General features: G+C 37.6%; 2 protein-coding genes across 4 annotated transcripts in view; both read left to right on the top strand.

Annotated features, from left to right (window-relative positions):
• Positions 1–12,595, top strand: part of MFS9 (major facilitator superfamily transporter 9) — a 37,143-nt gene extending 24,548 nt beyond the window's left edge. For both annotated transcript variants that reach the window (XM_034968446.2, XM_034968445.2), the window contains exons 3-11: positions 1,198–1,316; positions 2,348–2,462; positions 3,076–3,250; positions 3,735–3,835; positions 4,464–4,620; positions 6,012–6,184; positions 6,650–6,753; positions 8,079–8,199; positions 11,313–12,595. In XM_034968446.2, the coding sequence (XP_034824337.1) occupies positions 1,198–1,316; positions 2,348–2,462; positions 3,076–3,250; positions 3,735–3,835; positions 4,464–4,620; positions 6,012–6,184; positions 6,650–6,753; positions 8,079–8,199; positions 11,313–11,519 (1,272 nt within the window). In that variant the 3' untranslated portion in view covers positions 11,520–12,595. The remainder of the gene's footprint in view (positions 1–1,197; positions 1,317–2,347; positions 2,463–3,075; positions 3,251–3,734; positions 3,836–4,463; positions 4,621–6,011; positions 6,185–6,649; positions 6,754–8,078; positions 8,200–11,312) is intronic.
• Positions 12,596–13,703: 1,108 nt separating this feature from the next.
• On the top strand, positions 13,704–19,982 carry LOC117982152 (probable RNA-binding protein 46). Of its 2 annotated transcripts, none has more exons than XM_069498959.1 (4): positions 13,704–14,752; positions 16,069–16,247; positions 17,057–17,264; positions 17,745–19,982. In XM_069498959.1, exons 1-4 carry the CDS (start codon positions 14,093–14,095, stop codon positions 17,904–17,906), a joined length of 1,209 nt encoding a protein of 402 aa, XP_069355060.1. In that variant the 5' UTR covers positions 13,704–14,092; the 3' UTR covers positions 17,907–19,982. The 2 variants fall into 2 exon arrangements, with proteins under 2 accessions (XP_069355060.1, XP_034824338.1); XM_034968447.2 differs by having other exon boundaries at positions 15,748–16,247.
• Positions 19,983–22,478: the final 2,496 nt, after the last annotated feature.

Genomic DNA, 22,478 nt, shown 5'->3' with positions numbered 1-22,478 from the left:
ATGCGATAACCAGAAATGACGATATCGCTTTATGGGCCCTCGTAATAAATGAAAATGAGCGTAACATAAATGTGCCCTTGTAAAAACCCGGTCAAGTGCCAGTCGGACTCTCACACGAAGGGTTCCGTACCATCGTACAAGATATAACACTTTTAAGTGCAAAAATCCAAGTTAATTATGGACAGCGCCATCTACAAGAGATTTATTAAACTAATTATTATTCGGCATTCAAATTCAAAGCAAAATCAAAGAATTCCCACAGGATTTTAAGAACTTAATAAATCCACGCAGATAAGGTCGCGGGTATCAGCTAGTCCTGTAATAAAAAACCGGGCAAGTGCGAGTCAGGCTCGCCCAACGAGGGTTCTGTACTACAGTCGTATTTTTTCGACATTTTATACGATAATTCAAAAACTATCATGCATTAAAATCTGTTTTAGAATGCACAGGTGAAAACCTTTCATATGATACCCCACTTGATATAATTATCTTACTTCGAAAATTGAAAATACTAATTGTTAGTTCATGACCACAATTTAATTTTTTTGTGTAATGTAACCACAAACTCACAGTTTCAGATTTTTCCCCGAATGTCAGCTATAAGACCTACCTACTTGCCAAATTTCATGATTCTAGGTCAACGGGAAGTACCTTGTAGGTTTCTTGACAGACAGACAGACAGACAACAAAGTGATTCTATAAGGGTTCCGTTTTTCCTTTTGAGGTACGGAACCCTAAAAATAGTCACAAATAAATACTTGAGCGGTTCAGATATTAATAGGGTATTTTTCGATAGATATTAATAGCGCTTCAGATATTAATGGCCCACATTTTTCTGATAACGGAAAAATATTAATTTGCTGGTTTGCATGTTTGGGGTTGCCATACGAAGGGGTAGAAAATAGGAAAAAAGAATAGCGCGTCAGATATTGAGAAGGAATGTTAAGTGAACCCTCAAGTAGCTCCTATTCAAAAGACTGACGAATTGGACGCCACCAAAAGTCATGGCCGATTTTGTGACTCCCATTTCCTTAGATCACGCTCAAATTGTCAGATTATTGAAATGTACACTTTTCTGCATGTTATTAACTTATCTTGCCTTAATATGACGCGCTCGAGTAAATCCCAAAAATCCCCGCTTGGGGATACTATCAGTCCTATAAGTCTAAGTTGAAAAAGCTTATTTAATTATTCCAGGTACCAGAATTCGACTGGTCATCCACCACAAAGGGATGGGTGCTCAGCTCATTCTTCTACGGCTACCTGATCACACAGCTCCCGGGAGGATGGCTGGCGGCTAAAATCGGAGGTAACAGGTTCGTTCCTTTTGAAAAAATACCTTTGGGGGCATCCATAAATTACGTGAGGTGTTTTTTTGAATTTTCTGCCCCTCCCTCCCCCCCTCTCGATGTTCCCTTGATGTCGTGAGATTTTATTCAACCCCCTCCACCATCCCCCAATCTAACGTGAGATTTTTCAAAATGTGAGTTTCTTACGTAAACGCGTTGGATACTTGAATGAAATTATTTTCTTTCGAACGAATTAGTGAATGATCTTAATTGTGCATGTAAAATCTGGATTAAATGGACCAAAATAGTATAATTTTTTTTGTTTCAATCAGAAAAAAAAATTGCATGATATTTGCCGAGACTCTCTCCAACGTAAGATTTGATGAGATTTGACTCGACCCCCTCCCCCCCTTAAACATCTCACGTAATTTGTGGACGCCCCCTTTAGAACGTCCAATCACGTGCCACTTGAGCAATGGTCGTTGTACAACATACATGAAGCTCGAGCAGTCATTGTCAACTGCTCGAGTGGTCTCGTGTGTGACAAATGACAATGGATGAAAAATATTGTAGCTCGTTATGCAGTCGTAGCTAGAAGCGGCCGGTCATGATTACATACTTCAAACTACCCGTGTATACCCGTTCTTACTTGTTGGATCTGTTAACGGGTATACCTTCGATCATGTTAATACCTCTCTTAATTAATAAACTAATAAATAAAATTTGACGACCTCCCTGGCGCAGTGGTAACGCTTTGGTCTAAGTAGGGGTTCTCTGCTTGGATTCCCGACAGGGACAATTCAGCTATAGACCTATAGGCAGTGGCGTGCATAGTGCCCTAAGTCAGGGTAGGCATTAGTTCCTCATTTATGCCCCTATGACCAGCACTCCACTAGTAATATTGAAAAATGATTATTGTGCTAGTCTAATTAGGGTAAGCAGTGCTTTTATGCTTCTATGATCTGCATACCACTGCCTATAGGTATAAACTTTTAGATTTTGTAAGGGCGTGCCTTGTTGTATAGATGTTAGGCTTTACAATAATAAATATTCGACAGAATGTTCGCGATAGGCATAGGCGCCACGTCTCTGCTGACGCTGTTCACTCCACCGCTGGCTCACACCAGCACGGGGCTGCTGATTGCAGTACGAGTCGTCGAGGGGCTTTTTGAGGTGTGTGTTGACTGCATACTAAACTTTTAAACCTTATCTTAGTCTGCGGTCCAGCTGGGAGCGCGTGCTGCCTGCGTAGCGGCCAGCTGGCGCGATGCCCTCTACAACCCGCTCTAGATTAGGACGCGTCCGCGCGCCTTTCTTCCAATTTCTTGTAAATATTGAACTTGCGTTGACACATTGGTTTCGTGTTATATCAGGGAGACAGCATCAAGAGCGGGAGCCGCAGCAGAAACAGCTGAAAACGGCAAGCGGCGCAAGTATGCCTCTCTGATCGAGAGTTACATTTTTGTTCCGTATACCGTGGAGACCCTGAGGCCATGGAGTCATAGTGCTAAAAAAATTACGAGACATTTCACCGCCATTAATAGCCTCATCTGGTGACTGCTGGGCTGGCTGGGCTGGCTCATTTTTGTGCAACGTATCAGCCTGGCTGCCCAGCCAGTATTCTAGGTACCATTCCACGCGGGCATGATTTGTATAGTAATTAGATAAGGCTAGCTTTAAGTTTAATTGTAATATTTTCAATATTAAGAGACTGCTCACTGTTGGCGCACTACATCAGCTGGCCGGGGATATTAGTGTGACTTATAACTTACTATATTATTGTCAGGGCGTGACGTATCCCTGTATACACGCGGTGTGGTCGCAATGGGCGCCCAGCGAAGAGCGCGCGCGACTGGCGACGTTCGCCTTCAGCGGGAGCTATGTGGGCACCGTGGTGTCTATGCCCGTCTGCTCGCTGTTAGCGCATTACACCGGATGGCCGGGAATATTCTATGTTTTTGGTAAGTTATTATTTTTGTACCCTTCATTATCACTATCAATCGTTCGTTACTCTTTCACGGAAAAAGTACTGGACGAAATTTGGAAGGCAGATAGATTTATGACTTGGATTTTGAGTTTATGAGTTTATTTTAAAAAGAATATTAGCCATGTTAAATGACTAATATTCCCCTTTCCTCTCCAATTAAGCGTCAGGCTTGTGCTAGGAGTAGGTACGACAATAGTGCAACGGGCGGGGTTTGAACCGTCGACCTTTCGGTTTTCAGTCCACTCCTATACCGGTTGAGCTATTGAGGCTTATTTTAGACTTAATTTTATCCCGTAAAAACCCGAGACAGCTGCAGATCTTCTCTCTCTTTTATGATTTGCCAGTGTTTTGGGTGAATGCAAGATTTCTAAATTAATTTTATATGATTTTCTTCTCTGAGGTTCTTGTCCTTTCCTGTATATTTATTATCTTCTGATCGTACATTTAATACATTACAGGTATAGTTGGATTAGTTTGGACAACAGTGTGGTGGCTGGTGGTCAAGGAATCGCCAGAAAAGGACCCCCACATAACTGCGGCTGAATTGAAATATATACAGGTACGCACTTATTAGTCATAATAAAATGGCCGTTGTCGGCGACTTCGTCCGCGTTGATTTAAGTTTTTTGAAAATCCCATGGGAACTCTTTGATTTTCGAGATAAAAGGTTCCAGTCAATTTCCGGGATGCAAGCTACATCTGCACCAAATTCATACTAATATTATAAATGCGAAAGTCTGTCTGTCTGTCTGTCTGCTAGCCGTTCACGGCCCAACCGTTCAACCGATTTTGACGAAATTCGGTACAGAGTTAGATTACATCCCGGGAAAGGACATATGCTAATTTTTATCCCGGAAAAAAAAAAGAGTTCCCATGGGATTTTTAAAAACTAAAATCCACGCGGACGAAGTCGCAGGCATCATATCTAGTTTCATACGAATAGGTTAAACGGATGGGCCTTTATGAATTACGAGGGAACTCTTTGATTGTCCGTGACAAAAATTAGCATGTGCCTTCCCCGGAATGTAAGCTAACTGTGTACCAAATTTCATCCCCGTTTTTATCCCGGAAAGTGAAAGAGTTCCCATGGGATTTTTTAAAACCTAAATCCATGCGGATGCAGTCGCGGGCGACATCTATTGTAAAAATAATATGACCAGTATTTGAACAGAAGAAAAATTTTGCAGGAGTCCCGAGGTACGTTAGCGGTGGACGGGTCGCAGGTTCGACACCCGTGGCTGGCGATGTTGAAATCCGGTCCGGTCTGGGCAATCGTGATGGCACATTTCAGCGAGAATTGGGGCTTTTACACTTTGCTTACGTTCCTACCTACATTTATGCAAGGTAATAAAACAATCTACTTATTGAACCTATCTTAGCGTTTAAACTACCGTGAGTGATTTCCATTATAAATACTTGAAAAAGGACCCCGTATGGGTTCGAAACTAGTCGGGCTAACGTCGACTACACACGTGAGTAAGCCGGGACAGATAGTATTTATAATGAACCTATCTTGTACCTCCACAAAAATTGTCCTTCCCAGGATTCCGTACCCGAAGGGTGCTGTAACTTAACCTCCGCTGTCTGTCCGTCCATCTGTCAGCGGCCTGTATGTCATGAACCGTAATAGGTAGAGTTAAAATTGTTGCCGCTATAGCAACAAATAATAAAAATTCCAAAATGGCCGCCATGTAAATATAAAAGGAAAAGGTGATTTACTGACTGACTGATCTATCAACGCACAGCTCAACTACTTGATGGATCGGGCTGAAATTTTGCATGCAGAGCTATTATGATGTAGGCATCCGCTAAGAAAGGATTTTTGAAAATTTAACCACTAAAGGGGTGAAATAGGAGTTTGAAATTTGTATAGTCCTGTTCTACGTTTGTTGTCTGTCTGTCTGTCTGTCTGTCTGTCTGTCTGTCTGTCTGGCTGTCTGTCTGTCTGTCTGTCTGTCTGTCTGTCAAGAAACCTACAGGGTACTTCCCGTTGACCTAGAATCATGAAATTTGGCAGGTAGGTAGATCTTATAGCTGACATTTGGGGAAAAATCTGAAAACCGTGAATTTAGGATTAGATCACACAAAAAAATTCAATTGTGGTCATGAACTAATAATTAGTATTTTCAACTTTCGACGTGAGTGACTATATCAAGTGGGGTATCATATGAAAGGTCTTCACCTGTACATTCTAAAACAGATTTTTATTTATTTTTATGTATCATAGTTTTTGAATTATCGTGCAAAATGATGAAAAAATACGACTGTAGTACGGAACCCTCATTGCGCGAGTCTGACTCGCACTTGGCCGGTTTTTTTCAAAAACAAAAATTGTAATAGTGTTGGTTTCTTCGTGCTCGTAAGCGCTTTGATGGCTTGTCTGAGCACTGCACATTCCTCTATCATTAGCTTACTGTAGGTACAAAGTGTGTACCTAGTTATAAGTCCCGGAAATTGCTATTGCGCTGGAACCATGTCTCATTAACATCGATTTGACTTCAGCCGAAATAAAAATATACTATCAGCTCGAAACTTCAGTCTGGTGCTGACGTCACTAAAATGGCAGCCACGCGCATTAGCGATTTGCTGGACTTATAACAATAAAAATTTGCTCTTGGATAGGCCTATGTCCAGCAGTGGGCGCGAACAGGCCGATTGATTGGTTCATTTGCAGAAGATATAACTGTACTTTATTAATCATCATCATAACATGATTCCTGACTTAATTTTTTCAGATGTGTTCAAGTACGAAACCTCAGTGACGGGTTGGTTGTCGGCGGTACCATACTTGGCCATGGCCGTGGTGCTGCAAGTGTCGGGCCACATGGCGGACTGGATGCTGCAGATGCAGCTGCTGTCGCGCACCAACATACGGAAACTGTTCACCTGCGGAGCTTTCCTGTCTCAGGTGAGAGACGTTGTATTGCCACACTTGACTGTCCTCGGTGCCACAATTGGCCATGGCCGTGGTGCTGCAAGTGTCGGGCCACATGACGGACTGGATGCTGCAGATGCAGCTGCTGTTGCGCACCAACATACGGAAACTGTTCACCTGCGGAGCTTTCCTGTGCCAGGTGAAATAGACGTTGTATTACCACACCACACAAAAAAAAAAAAATTGTGGCCATGAACTAATAATTAGTATTTTCAATTATCAAAGTAAGATAACTATATCAAGTGGGGTATCATATGAAAGGGCTTCACCTGTGGATTCTAAAACAGATTTTTATTTATTTTTATGAATCATAGTTTTTGATTTATCGTGCAAATTTGATGTATCGAAAAAGTACGACTGTACTACGGAACCCTCGGTGAGCGAGCCTGACTCGCACTTGGCCGGTTTTTTAACAGTAAATGAATAATATGATTTCAGACGATATTCATGGTAGCGGCGGGCTACGCTACATCGACGATGGGCTGCGTCGTCTGTCTCACCATCGCCGTTGGACTCGGAGGGTTCGCCTGGTCTGGATTTAGGTGAATATATAGTTTGATAGTTTAACATTGGTGCACTGTAGAAAAAGTACATTGGTGTATGCCCACATCAGTCTGTGGTGTCCACTGCTGGCCATAGGCTTTCCGTAGTGAGTCCCACTTCCCGCCACCTTTTGTCTATAGAATAGAGAAGCATATATTTTTATACAAACAAACTTTTACAAGACGTTTTTTTGAATCGTCGAAATAATTATTTATGATACCACTATCACTATAAATCCCTCAAATTGCTAATGCGCGTGGCCGCCATTTTAGTGATGTCAGCACTAGACTGAAGTTTCGAGCTGATGGTATATTTTATTTCGGCTGACGTCAAAATGACGTCATTTCGATGTTAATGAGACATGGTTCCAGCGCAATAATAATTTGTAGGACTTATATTTATTTGTACTAAAAACATTTACAATAAAGATAAAAGATAAATCTCTACCAGTGATATATTGTAGATTTTAAGTTAAACCCCCTTTTTTCAGCCTAAAACAATCCTTGACATAATATAAATGAATCTTCGGCAATACGGTATTTTACACCAAGCAAGAAAAAATCTAAAAACGTATAAACAAGATAGTATTAGCAATAAGCAATCGAAAAATGTTGATTTCAGCAAATAATGATTTTTATCTGTTCTACAAATATCCAAAACGCATGATACCGTAGCCGCCATGTTAATTCTGACTGTGACGCTACATGGATTGAAATTTTAATGTATTTCACTAAGAAAACACCGTTGCTTATCAATCCGTGTGACGTCATGACAGCTCATGAACCTAAAAAGATGGCGGGTAGCGTTTTCGCGCAGAAATCCGAAATGCAAGATTTTAAATGCATTTCATTGCACTCATCGATCGAATAATTTCTTTGTGAATATTTTGGTAGTTTATTATGACTTTAGGATCAAATTAAGATACTTTTCAATAAAGGGTAAAATACCCTATTAACAATCATTCGAAAACTTGTAAATTGATTCTCAAAAACTATGCAACCGAACAATGAGGAGGTTTCCAGGCAACGTTCGAGAAAGTTTTCATAGATGGCGCTGGATATTTTGTGTGAAAGAAACGTAAGGAAAATTGCAGTGCACGCTAGCTCTTACTCTTCATCTATGTCATTGATTGACACAACCTAAACATTAAAGCATAGATCATAATATAGATATAGGTATTATTTTTCATCTTTAGTGGTTGTAGTATTCAGCGCCATCTATGAAAATTTTCTCGAACGTTGCCTGGAAACCTCATTATTAAGGCCTACCCAGGCTAAAATCTGTAAAAAATTGGTAATTATCTTTGACTTTCTGTCAATTTCAGCGTAAATCACTTAGACATTGCTCCACTGCACGCTAGTGTCTTGATGGGACTATCCAACACTGTTGCAACACTGCCCGGCATCATAAGCCCACCGCTCGCGGGCTCCATAGTCACTGACAAGGTAACATTACATATTGCATCTCTTTCCGTCTACGTCAGGATGAAAAGGATGGAATGTTTCAACCCTGACAAATGCTGCATGCTACCCCTTTGGTGTGACTTATAAGCTCTCAGCCTGCTGCTTCCGGGCTTCATATTCACTTACAAGGTAACAATATATACCTACTGCATCTCTTTTCATTCACTTTAGCAAGAAAAAGACAATGATTTATTCCTGATAAATGCTGAGATATGTTGTGGCCGTATGGTAATAATTAAATGCGGCAACGGTGAAAGATGTTTATTGAGAGCCGGCTTATGATCTACTCTCGCTTATGGACTAACAATAACAATAAATAAATCTTACATACTATTGTTTAAATCTTATTGCTTAACTACCTAACCTACATAATTTTGCATCACCTCTCTTTCAATCCGATGTGCAGGCAACCTACTTCGATATATTGAGGAGTTGCATTTTTATGTTACAGCTAATATGAACATGCTACGTTTAAACTGTCAATTCGTACATATTACAACTCCCCTGAAAATGTATGCGGTTACCCCTCCCCTTAAAAGAAAAAAAATGTTAGACGCTACATCGAATCAGAAGAAAAGATGATGACAATCACAAAAATAAAATCTAATGCTAAATAAAATTAAATTATGTAAGGAAACATTTTTTTTTTTAGTTACTTCCTGTGCTTAAAGTGCAATTTATCTTATCTCTTACTTCGTATGGGCATATTTTCAACCTTACTTATAAATAGAAAAATCGTAATCTATTAAGTGCACAGTCAATGATTTAACTTTTACAAAAGTTTCGAAAAATCTCATCATAATAAAATAATTTCAAAATAGAATCATAGGTATTAGATATGTAGAAGCTGAGATATCGATTTCACAAATCGACTTCAAAAGATTCTTTGACCTATCAAATCGTCCTCATCATCAGTATACAGCTGCTGTCGTAGCATCGTCGTAAGACGGTAAATATAAGGTTTCTATTCCATAACCTACAAGATTACCTATTATTGAACATCTCATTCTCAGGTATTTATATTTCCTGGACAGTCAAAATAAATCTCTCCTAGTCTTCATCTTCCTTTCAAGTTACTTCTTCACATAATACAAATAAATAAACAAATCAACAAACGCGGCGCGTACTCTCCTAATCAATATTTAACATAACATGCTTGCGAGCATTTTTCATAACACTTATAATCTTCATCAAACTTATTTCTTTCAATAAGTATTTCAATAACATTCAACTTTTCATAAAAATTCTAGGTCTTTCACTAACACCAGCGCGGTAGATAATGATCAAGAGTCTAGACAAATATATAGTTGAATGAGGAGGTACTAAATATGCGCAAAACATCGCGTCCAAATAAATAAATAATAATCATCTTCCTACGTCAGTATGTCTCAATCCCAAAATAAATATTGTATATTTTATACCTATAGCACTTCTACAGCCGAAGGGTGATCAAGCCTTTGGTTTGCAGAGTCCTAATTTGTCAAAGCCGGGTATAGTCTTACATCGTCAAAACTTGCACGAAACTAGACGAAAAACGTCTGTAGGGGAAAAAATTCTCCTTATTTCATATTCATTTCCTTGTATTTGCAAATTGCATCTCGAGCAAAACCATTGTCTCGTATAACAATACAAAATGTTCGGGTACGCGTGTGTCGTTGACCACGCGATGACACCGTTATAATTCTCTGAATTATTATATTTCGATTTTAACACCGAATATTTACGAAAGAAGTAAGTACCTACTTATTCATTTATTAATTATTATCTATTATTAGTTTAAACTATCCTACACACTATATAAAATCTTACAAATAAAGTACGAATGGAACTTATTAGTAGATAGTGGAGCAAGTTTCATTTATTATTTAAAAAAATTACCAATATTCTCCTATCCTATACGTACAAAATTAAATTATCTACCCAAAAAAATAATTACAATACCTACACATTCTACCTATTTGCCCATTACGAGAGATAAATTGCACTTACTTTAACTATTAGCGACGCATTTTATCAATCAATTTCGTGACCGCCGTGTAGTCGCCGTCGTCGTCAGGACTGGTTTTGGTCATCAGGTCCGGAGGTCTGGAGTCTGCGCCTCTTCTTTACTGCATCTTAATGGGCCGGGAACACCCTGGACTCCTCGAACTGGGCCGGGAATACCCTGGACACCTCCTAGTTGTGGCCGGGATAACCCTGGACGCACGATGATGCTGGGCAGATCAATGAAGCTTGAGATTGTCTTCTGTTCATAAGCGATTCATTTTTGAACTTATTTCTTGATGTTAGTGTTTCATACAGGACGTGGAATTATTTTCTTCTTTTTGTTTTAGTTGAGTCTTGAATCTTGATATTCTTTTGAAAATTAAATTGTGCAGTCTTCTTCTTGATCGGTGCCCAGCCGGTGCACGCACTTAGATTAGGCATGCACCGACTGGCAAGGGTCGCCATGAGATATGTTGTGGCCGTATGGTAATAATTAAATGCGGCAACGGTGAAAGATGTTTATTGAGAGCCGGCTTATGATCTACTCTCGCTTATGGACTAACAATAACAATAAATAAATCTTACATACTATTGTTTAAATCTTATTGCTTAACTACCTAACCTACATAATTTTGCATCACCTCTCTTTCAATCCGATGTGCAGGCAACCTACTTCGATATATTGAGGAGTTGCATTTTTATGTTACAGCTAATATGAACATGCTACGTTTAAACTGTCAATTCGTACATATTACAATGCTGCGCTGGGTTTCGATGAACCTGTCAAACACTAATGCAACACATTATCATAATAGGACAGTCGAATGTCAATTATCCATACTAATATTATAAATGCGAAAGTGTGTCTATCTGTGTGCCTGCTAGCTTTTCACGGCCCAACCGTTCAACCCATTTTGATGAAATTTAGTACAGAGTTAGCTCATATCCCGGGGAAGGACATAGGCCACTTTTTATTCCGGAAAATTGAAGAGTTCCCACGGGATTTCAAAAAACTTAAATCCATGCGGACGAAGTCGCGGGCATCATCTAGTTTTATAATATTTCTATGGATTGTGAACATTTATATATTTTTCTTTTCAATTCTCCAGACGGCCGAGCAATGGCGCTTAGTATTCTTCATATCCAGCACCATCTATCTACTTGGTGCGATAGTATACGGCGTGTTCTGTTCTGCCGAGAAGCAGCCCTGGGTCGTGGAAGTGGACAGTGACGCCAGCTTCGACACAGATGGCGCCTCCGTCACCACCGCTCGAGGCTACGATAACAAGGCTCTGGACCGCAGCTCCGAGATGTAATCTGTCTGTAGTTTTATAATCTACTAGCTGATGCCCGCGACTTCGTCCGCGTGGAATTAGGTTTTTCAAAAATCCCGTGGGAACTCTTTGATTTTCCGGGATAAAAAGTAGCCTGTCACTCTCCGGGTCTTTATCTATACCCATGCAAAAAATCACGTCAATCCGTTGCACTGCTACGACGTGATTGAAAGACAAACCAACAAACAAACACTTTCGCATTTATAATAAGGGTACTGATGCTTTCGTAAAAAGGACCATGCGTCATATTAGGCCCAATTTTTCAACTTTGTCCAACAGTGATGATACCCACGTCTATGAAAGCTCTTCGGGTGTACAATGCGTAAAAAATGACTTCTCACGCGCTATTTGAAATTTATGTGCCAAATTTCATGTCAAAAGAACGATTTTAGTCCTTATTTTAAAGGTGAACTGTACTTTTGACATGACAGCTGACCCATAGAGTTGAAATGGCACATGAGCATTGACTTATATATTACTTCGTATGGACAGGATTATTAAACAAATAAAATGGCATCGACTCAGTGGTGCTGTAGCACCAATGCAACCTCAGTGACGTCTGGATTTCAAACGGGTCGTTCATTAATAATAATCCGTTTATTAATAATATAATAATATTTTGTTCCTAAACCGTGAAAAATTTTGTTCGCTCGACCATAGCTTGTCATTTATATGGATGCACATGAGGTGTCATTTTTCACGGACTACTTTGCTATCCCTTTCATAAAACTCCCTGTGGAAAAGGATAGCACATTAGATTTAGTTTATAATTGGTCACTTTCTGGCCGATTCTCTTGTACACAATCTCGCTAAACTAAATTAACAGGTCTAAATCTAGTGCTATCCTTTTCCGCAAGTAACATTATGAAAGTGATAGCAACCGATTTAGACGTGTCATTTTAGTTTAATTTAGAGATTGTGTACAACGGAATTAGCCACAATGTATATTAAATTACATAAAACACTGTATAGTTGTAAGTGTATTATAACTGTGATGAATAAATTCGTATGAAAGTATGTTTCATTTTATTGTTACCTTTTTACTAAGTTCTTCATATGATCTCACTGTTTCTGCGTATCCCTTATTGTTGAGAACACTGCTCTTGATAAACTAAAATAATAGGTAATTAAAACACTGAAACTGATGTACATTCGAACCACGAAAGTATTTTGTTACCACTTCAATTTTTTTTAATTTAAATTAGTGTCTAAGGAAGCTAGAACTTCTGATTTTCCAGTTCAATGAGTGATCGATTTATTTGGAAGTACGCAGAGAGGCGTGATGGTCTGTCTGTTTCGCCGCGCGATTATTTCCTCAGTCAACTATTTGTTTCCCATGCTATAAGAAAGTAGAAAGTACCTATATAGGACTGATGAGCAGAAATCAGTACTGCCGTCTAGAGCTCGCTATTTTAATCAGACAAGTATTTTACAGCTAATCTAGGTCGCGGGTTTTGCTCAAATTAAATTATTTATCTTCTTAGTAGCTTGTAAATTGTAACTATTGTAGAGTCTGCCTAATGAAAGATGAGACTGGAAAAGCGCGGCAAATTTAAAAAATCGGTATGGCAGCCCCGAAATTAGTATGACAGACCTGGAATAACCTAATTTGATAGTTTAGAATTACTTATTTCTATTTCGGTTCTATCAAATTAGATTATTCCAGGTCTGTCATAGTAATTTCAGAGCTGCCATATTGGTATTTTTTAAATTTGCCGCGCTTTTCCAGTCTCTTCGCCTTTGAGCATTAGCCAGACTCTAGATCAGACTCAGATCAAGCTCAAAATAATCCTAGCCGGAAATAAAATCCAGGAAACGAGACCACTTATTTGAAGGACTACTTACTAACAGAATCCAAAAAAAAATATTATTTTCTGTGAGCCTTGAAAATTATTTTACTAGTCCGCCTACTACGCCACATGAGTAAAAATCTATCTAGTTTCTAGATTTCTTGTTGGAAAAGGGAAAAGTACCTATGGCGCCATCTATTAGCTTAATCTAGCTATGATGGATACAACCTTGTCACACTTATTTAAAAGTACTTGTGTTAATTTCAAGTTTACGCAATAATTAGTTTATAAATATATTTTTTATTTAATTAAAAAGTTGGTGCTACTAAAATGTAAAGTAAAATAAAGACTATTTACATAAAAGATATTCATTTTGTTTTTCAAGCGGTATTTAAGAAAAGGAAGTGGATTTAAAAATATATCATTTTGCTTTTGATTTCGAATAAAATAAAAAAACTACATTCATTTGCAAGTAAAAATATATTCAAAAATAATGTATTTAAATTTAAAATTAATCACGCTAAAGATTAACATTTTAAGAAATTAAAAAGTTTACAAAAACAAAATAATACCTCAAATGATCAAATTATTTTTTGAATTTGGTACGTCACAACCGCCGGTGTCGGCAAGTATAAAGGCAAAGGGCCTTTTGTGCCGCCGCGCCAGTTCTGTTTTGATTGCCGCGAGTGTTTATACTTTTGCGTTTGTAATAATTAGTATCATTTGCTCGTGTCGATTTGAATAAGTATCGTATAAATATCGAAAATGGATGAGCATGGCACTCAGAAAACGTTGAAATTATTGCATTTGATGCAAAAAACCGGCTATCCTATCGTTCAGCATAATGGACAGCGAAAGTTTGGACCACCACCAGATTGGACGGGCCCGCCGCCTCCCAAAGGCTGTGAAATATTTATCGGGAAGCTACCCCGAGATATCTACGAGGACGAGCTTGTACCGCTTTTCGCAACCGTTGGCAAGATCTACGAAATGAGACTTATGATGGACTTTTCGGGCTCCAACCGTGGTTACGCTTTCATCATTTATGCGACGCGAGCTGAAGCGGCCGCTGCGGTCAAACAGCTAAATGGGTACGAAATAAAACCCCGAAGGCAGATCGGTGTTGTCAAATCTGTGGATAACTGTCGCCTTTTTATTGGTAATATACCGAAGACGAGGACCAAGAAAGAACTGGTAGAAGAGCTGATGAAGCGCGTTACAGGGCTGGTTGATGTGATTCTATACAAAAACAGCTTTGATCGTAATTTAAATCGCGGCTTTGCTTTCGCGGAGTTCATATCCCACAAGGCTGCAGCGATGGCGAGACGGGAGCTGGTGCCAGGCTGCGTCAAATTGTGGGACCAGGAGGTTGTGGTGGACTGGGCAGAACCTGAGCCTGATATTGACGACGACATAATGAAGACGGTATGTTAATTTTTTTTTGCTGGCGGTAAAGTAATTTTAATATTTTTACTGTTTTTTTTATGTAATCACTACCCATAATATAAATGCAAAAATATTTGTTTGTTGGTTTGTTAGTTTATTAGTTCGTCGGTTTGTTGGCGTGTTCTTCAATCACGTCGCAGTGGAGAAACGGATCGACGTGATTTTTGCATGGGGATAGTAGACTTGTCACTCACAGGCTGCGTTCTATCCCGGAAAAATCAAAGAGTTCCCACGGGATTTTTAAAAACCTAAATCCACGCATACAAAGTCGCGGGTATCAGCCTGTACCAACTATAATATTATGCAGAGGCGACAGATACGCTACTTAATATTTTTTTTAACTTTTAATGCTGGGTAGGTAGGAAGGTAGGTACCTACTGCGCTTACAATATTTACCCCAGAGTACCACCTCCCCTTTTTTTTTCTTAAAGTACCTGCAAGTCCCGGCGAAACTGCTCAGTATTTTTCTAATTTTTTTAGTGCAACTGCGATTATCTTTGCGAACTTTTTTTTTTGTATCATGTGTTCAAAATTCTGACTTTAAGCTGAAGATAAAAAAATTCTAAAAGTACCTACTTGTAGGTGTGCTCTTTTTCGTCAGAGGTCATGGGAGTTCCCCATTCTTACTTTTTGAATGCATTACTTTGTGCTTTAAAAAAAATATCTACTAGGCTGATGCCCACAACTCTGCACGGTTCACTTTCTGGGGTCCAAATGTCGTCAAGATCTGTTACAACAGCTATTGAACAGTAAAAAGTTCAGACATTTTCACGTTTTGTTATATAGGGTACTTATTACATAGTATAGTGCACACAATATAAGTAGTCTAATCTGAACATGAGGCTTATGACATTGTACATAAGTATAAAAAATATAATTCTTATTCTATGACCTGTCTAAACTGCTGTGTTGCAACTTCAGATTGGACTACTTGTTCTGAATGCACTTTAAAGATAAAATATCTTGTATTACAGGTAAAAGTGCTTTATGTTAGAAATTTTGCTATGTCCACCACCCCAGAAATGATTAAAAAAATGTTTGAAGAAGTAATCAATCATAAAGTGGAACGAATCAAAAAAATATATGATTACTGCTTCATCCACTTTTATGAACGCGCCCATGCAGAGTTAGCGATATCGAAGCTACAAAATGCAGATATCGATGGTTCTGCTATAGAAATAAGCTGGGCTAAGCCAGTGGATCGTGAACTTTACTATATACAGAAGTTAAATAGAGGCAATGCGAAATTTAATAAAAACCTTGATTTGGCTCAAACACTTGCGCTTTATAAGCAGCACCTGGACAAAAAGGAATATGCCAGCAGCAGCCCTAAAGACGAAGGCATTGGTTCAGCATATGCAGGAGACAGCCCATGCATTTCTCCATTGGATTTCAAGCCCACATATGCCTCTTTAACTCCACAGTCCAACAATTATACATTGGCTCCTGCTAAGCTTGAGTCAATGTGTAAGAGGTAAGACATTTTTTTAATATTTTTTGTAGGTAATGTGAGTAGTAGCTTATTCAGCTGCATGTATTGCAATGCTTTAAGGTGTTTGTGCACTCATTCGTATTTGTAAAAATGTGATTCATAGTGGCCATCATACAAAATGTATGTATACTTGTGCATTAATTTGGTTTGTATTTATATGGACAATTTGTATGACTGCCTCTTCGAATCGTATTTCACGAAAACGAATATGAAGTGCACACGCCCTTACAAATGGACGACTTAGGTGCCACCTAGCCTACCCGCAAGTCCCAACAATAACTGTACAAACTGTCATCCTAATTGGATGAATGTGTATCATTGGATTTTTGATGACATATTTAGTGTTCAAACTAACAAGTATTTTTGAATACAATTAGAAATAATTCAGAACTGGCATGATTACAAACCTCTTGGATATCGCGTTCGGACCGCCTTTGGCCTCTGGGTCATGGTTCACTTCACAAGTTTAAATGAAGCCATTCTGTAATTTTTCAATGTACCTATTAAAAAAAATCTGAAGTGTAGGTTTGTATCATAAAAATATACATAAGTTACCTGCTGTCACTTGTTTTACATTTACACCTGTCAATATTTTGTTACAGTAGGTACGGGGCCGAAAGTAATGTACCTTTAGAAGGAGATAGCAAATTTGTAGTGTTTTCCCTGTCGACAAAACGTGATATAAGAATGAGTGACGGAGACAACGCTCTACAAAGCCGAAATGTCATTCTAAAGCCTGATGTACATTACTTTTGGCCGCGTACCTACTGTAAATTATTGTTTCATTTCAGATATCTTTGGTCGCCACCAATATACCACTACCAAAAGTATATGGATCCTACAGGAGTAGACTTGTGGGTGTCTTCTGTGGAGCTGCCGCAAGTTGGGCAGCCTCTCTTGGCTACACCGAAGCGTATTGGACCTCTTGCTAGCAGAGCCTGTTACTACATGGAGCAAGCTCATGCTGAAGCAGCTGAAATAGCTTTGCAGACCTTAAAGGTATGTTTACTATTTTGTCTCACCTTTACCTCTTTTTGACCAATTGAATGGTATAGTATGCGACAGGTTGAGATGGCGGTCGGAGAGGGAACGCCCCGCACAGCCCCCAACTTGGTGTGGGCGAGCGTGGGTAATGTGCGGGTGTGCGGGGGATCCCCCGCCTTTATTTATTTTTATGCATAATAGTTTTTGATTTATCGTGAAAAATGTCTGCAAAAAATACCCGAATACGGAACCCTCGGTGCGCGAGTCTGACTCGCACTAGGTCAGTCTTTTTAATTCGGTAATTGTTTTGGTTGCTGACAGACAGACAGAGGCTAGGATTCTGTTGGCTCCCTTGAGCTACAAAACCCTAAAAGGTACATAACGGAACCCTTTATGTGCGCCTACGACTCTCACTTGACCGGTTTCCACTTTGGTTCTACCATCACCCTGTTGTGCTGTTAATTTGTACTGTACGGATGTTTTACTTTCTTACAGATGCTGCGAGTTGACCTCATCCAGCAGTCTGTGCCAGCACAGGCGTACTCCCCAATATCTGCAATGCAGAACTACATGAGTATTCCATATGACTTCCCAACAATCTACCCTCACCTGCCACCGGTTATGCCAATGATTCCTACAGTGTGGAGAACAGCTTAGATTTAAGTCAGGGTTTTAGAGTAAGTAAGTTATTTAGAAATCTGTTCTTTATTGTTGAACAAAAAGATTGGATTTACTGAAGTTGCCTTTTTTATAGAAAAAGTTTTAGTATTTAAGATTTAAGTCTGTTTTTATTTAGAAATCTATTCTTAATTGTTGAACAAAAAGACTGGATTTCCTGAAGTTGCCTTTTTTATAGAAAAAGTTTTAGTATTTAAGATTTAAGTCTGTTTTTATTTAGAAATCTATTCTTTATTGTTGAACAAAAAGACTGGATTTACTAGTTACCAATGGGTACTACAGTTTTTTTTTGTGCAGTTGACTGCAAAAATATTTCTTTGTTGATGATCAAGAAGTTAAGATTTTTCTTAGATTCATTCTTACCAAACTACATTTCTTTTTAATAGTATTGTATTATAATATTATTGTATTAGGTTATTGTAAATAATCTAATACAAATAATAATAATTGTATTAGTATTGTATTCAAAAAGCTTTTTATTTGGATGGTTAACATGTTAACATTTAAAGATATTTTAGATCATTTCTAATTCTATAAAAAAAGTATTTTGACAAGTTTAACTTTTAGTGACTACCTTTAATAACATGCTGTTGACCTAATATTGACTATATTTGATAGGTATATACTTATATTTGACTACACATTTTGATACACAATTGATTGGTTTTTAAGACTAAATAATTTTATCAAAATCTATTTGAGTGCTTAGTCTCAATTTATTTAAGTCTTGAGATTTTTGCAAACTAGGTAGGTATAAGTTATATTATAATAAGATTATTTATATTTCATGTATTTCATAAGATTATTGATTGATACTAAAATCGAAAATTGAACAATAGAAATGCCCTATTTTAGACACTATAAGTAAGTACCTTAAAATGTTATTTGAGTCAAAATTCAGAACTGTTTTTAATTAAATTGTACTTCGCATAAATGCTAAATACTTCCAATTGTTAATATAATTCATAATTGTTGATTTAGACTTTAATTAGAATTCACACTTAACAATGTTGATTTAGACTGAATAGTTGATTGTACTTATGCTTTTGTTCTGTGACTTTGCTCTGTACCTACAGAGTTAAAAGCACAGTCTGTGCTTCCTTGTGCATATGTCTTGGTACATTCAGAGAGAATGTGCTGTGTAATTATGTATGAGTAATAGATTACATTTTTTTATTTTGGTTGAACAAAAAGACTGGATTTACTATAGTTTTTTGTTGATCACAATTTTCGATGCCATCTTACCAAACTGCAAGATTTTACAATAATCTAATACAATAATATTTATTGTATTTGTATTGTATTTTAAAAGATTTTTATTTAGGATAAGCTGCGGTGTTAACATTTAAAGAGATTTGAAATCATTTCTATATACCTAATAAGTATTTTGGCCAATTTAATTCACTTCAGTTTTAGTGAATTTCTTTAATAACATGCTGTTGATCTAATATTGGCTGTAAAATACTTAACTATATTTGACTACACATTTTGATACACAATTGATCGGTTTTTAAGACTAAAGAATTTAATCAAAATCTATTTGACTGCTTGTCTCCATTTATTTAGGTCTGAGATTTTTGCAAACTAGGTAGGTAAGTAGGTACTCCATTATAAGATTATTGATTGGTACTAAAATCGAAAATAGAACAATAGAAATGACCTATTTTAGACACTAAGTACCTTTTAAATGTTGTTTGAGTCAAAATTCTGAAATGTTTTTAATTAATTTGTACTTCACATAAATGCTACATACTTCCAATTGTTAATATAATTCATAATTGTTGATTTAGACTATAATTAGGTACAATTAACACTTAACTATAGTTGATTAAGTACCTACTTATGTTTTTTTTGTTCTGTGACATTTGCTCTGGTATAGTTTACAGAGTTAAAAGCACAGCCGAGTGCTTCCTTGTGCATATATTTCGGTATATTCAGAGAGAATGCGCTGTGTACTTATGTACAAGTAATAGATTACATTTATTTACTTTGGTTGTGACAAGTTCAGTATATTTTCATCATTCTGTAGACAATAAATAATATGTTGGACTTATACTTGCATTTTTCTTTTACTCCTATCCTTGATCAAACTTCAATGGCGCGACTTAGTTATACTTATAAGTTATAACATTAGATACTAAATATACTTATAATAAAACTGTAACAGGTCAAATTCCGTACATTGAAGATATTTTGAAAATTTTTTTTCGCGGGCACTCTATAATCGATACTGAACCCAAAACTAATTTTTTTCATTTTTGTCTGTCTGTCTGTCTGTCTGTCTGTATCACGGTCGCGCATCACGCTGAAACTACTGAATGGATTCCTATGAAACTTGGTACGATTTGAGGTCATACTATGAGGAAAAATATAGGATACTTTTTATCCTGAAATTCAGCATGGTTCCCGTAGGAGAGGGGATGAAAGTTAAAATGTATACTGAGTTGTAATTAATTAACGCGTAGTCCGATTTCATTCATTCTTTTTTTGTTAGAAAGGGGATATTTTATAGATTGTTCCGTAAATATTTCAAGGTCATCGGTTTTTAACCGACTGTCAAAAAGGAGGTGGTTCTTTTTTTCTACATCGATTTTTTCGAGGTTTCTGGACCAATATGCAAATATTTTTTTTAAATCAACAAAAAAAGTTTTCGTGGTGGTCACATAAAAAATTCTGGATTCAACTCCTTAATCCTGATGCAGCAGGGTTACTGCCCGCCTGAGTTATCAAGATTCAGGAAGTGTTCATAGTGAATTCATATTGTAGGTACCAAGCAACGACTTTATTCTCAGACTTCAAGTCCCAACTCCTCAACCCTGATGATGTAGGGTACAGCACTCCTAAACTATAATGTTTCAGTAACTGCGGATGATGCAAAATTAATTTAGGTACCAAGCATAGGCTACATCATTGAACTTCGGATCCTAACTCCTCAATTCTGATGCTGCAAAGTACTAAAGTCCTAAACCGTGGGGATTTTAGAATTTCTGATATTGAATTGATATTTTAGGTATCAAGCAACGGCTTCACGATGACACTCCCAGTCCGAAATACTCCACCCGAGCGAAGCCGGGGCGGGTCAGCTATTAGATACTAAATTAAGATCCTTGTTAGTTTTTACCATGTTTACTTGCGTTGTTGTTGTGTGCAATCCATATTATCCATACTAATATTATAAATGCGAAAGTGTGTCTGTCTGTCTGTCTGCTAGCTAGCTTTTCACGGCGCAACCGTTCAACCAATTATGATGAAATTTGGTACAGAGTTAGTTTGCATCCCGGAAAATTAAAGAGTTCTCACGGGATTTTGAAAAACCTAAATCCACGCGGACGAAGTCGTGGGCATCATCTAGTAAAGTATAAATTAATAAAACATTTTATAATAGGGTTAAATAGGGTTTAGATCCAGTTTAATTTGAAATGGTTTGCCAGATTTCCCATGGGTTTTATGTGCATTGTACAATGATTGCTTAACTTTGAAACTGAATATTTTAACGGAAATCTGAAAAACCCATTGATGTTGGAATCCCCCTCTACTTGATGAAGCATGTGGGCGGGGCAGGCGAGCCGCGGATATGAGCAAACGCTCATATCAAAGTCTTTTGAGCACATTACTATGGGCCATTTTTGCCCAATTGTCACCGTGATTAGAGCTGCCGTACAAAACTCGAAAAGATGCCGAGTTTTACTGTAATTATAAGTCGTATGCGAAATAAAAATGTGAGTCCGGGTAAATAAAGGAATTTCTTTCGTCCATAAGATAAAAATCTACTAAAATATTTGTAGATCGAGGCATAATCTCGAAAAATTATATCGGTTGACAATGTTAAGAGCGTTCAACACAATTACCGATTTTTTAGGAATCATTCATGTGCGAAGTGCTACAGATATTAGGAGTAATAACGAATAAAAAGGTTGAAATATTTAAGAACAAGCCTTTTTTAAAGATCTATTGCTAATGAATTATTAATTTTATTGAAAAATAATAATCCTATCAAATCCTTATTCTTGCGGAAGACGTTTACTAAATTATACGATTTTGAGTGCGTCTTTAGTTAACATATAACCACGAAAAACACATATAATAAACACATTCACTGGTTATTTCTAACAAAGACATTTATTTCTAACATACAAAAACTACAGTGATATCAAAACTCAGTCTTTCACACGGTAAATACTCAAAGCCCCATTTGTTTTAGTGGTTTACTAAAACATCGGAAACACACGAGTATCTCGTAATGCCTACAATAAGAGAAGATAGACATAGCAATGCTAAGAAACATAAGGCCAAACTATCCATACGAATACGTCCATACGAATAGTCTTACAGTGTCACTTAGAAGAATATAAGAACTGTCTTGTGGGCACTAAAGCCACCGAAAGCCTTATGAGAAGAGTTTTTCGATGGAATGACCTTTTCCCAACTCTTGACACACTCATAAAAATACCAATGACTGATTACAGATGACCTAGAAATATCAAAACAAAAAATAACTGTTATGCATGGTCTTTTAGTAAATCCTACTAAATCACAGGCTACTTTTGAAAT

The sequence above is a fragment of the Maniola hyperantus genome, chromosome 5, assembly GCF_902806685.2.
Source record: "Maniola hyperantus chromosome 5, iAphHyp1.2, whole genome shotgun sequence".
Classification (NCBI taxonomy): domain Eukaryota; kingdom Metazoa; phylum Arthropoda; class Insecta; order Lepidoptera; family Nymphalidae; genus Maniola; species Maniola hyperantus.
The sequence above is the reverse complement of the archived record's forward strand: the minus strand, read 5'-3'. Positions and strand labels throughout refer to the sequence as shown.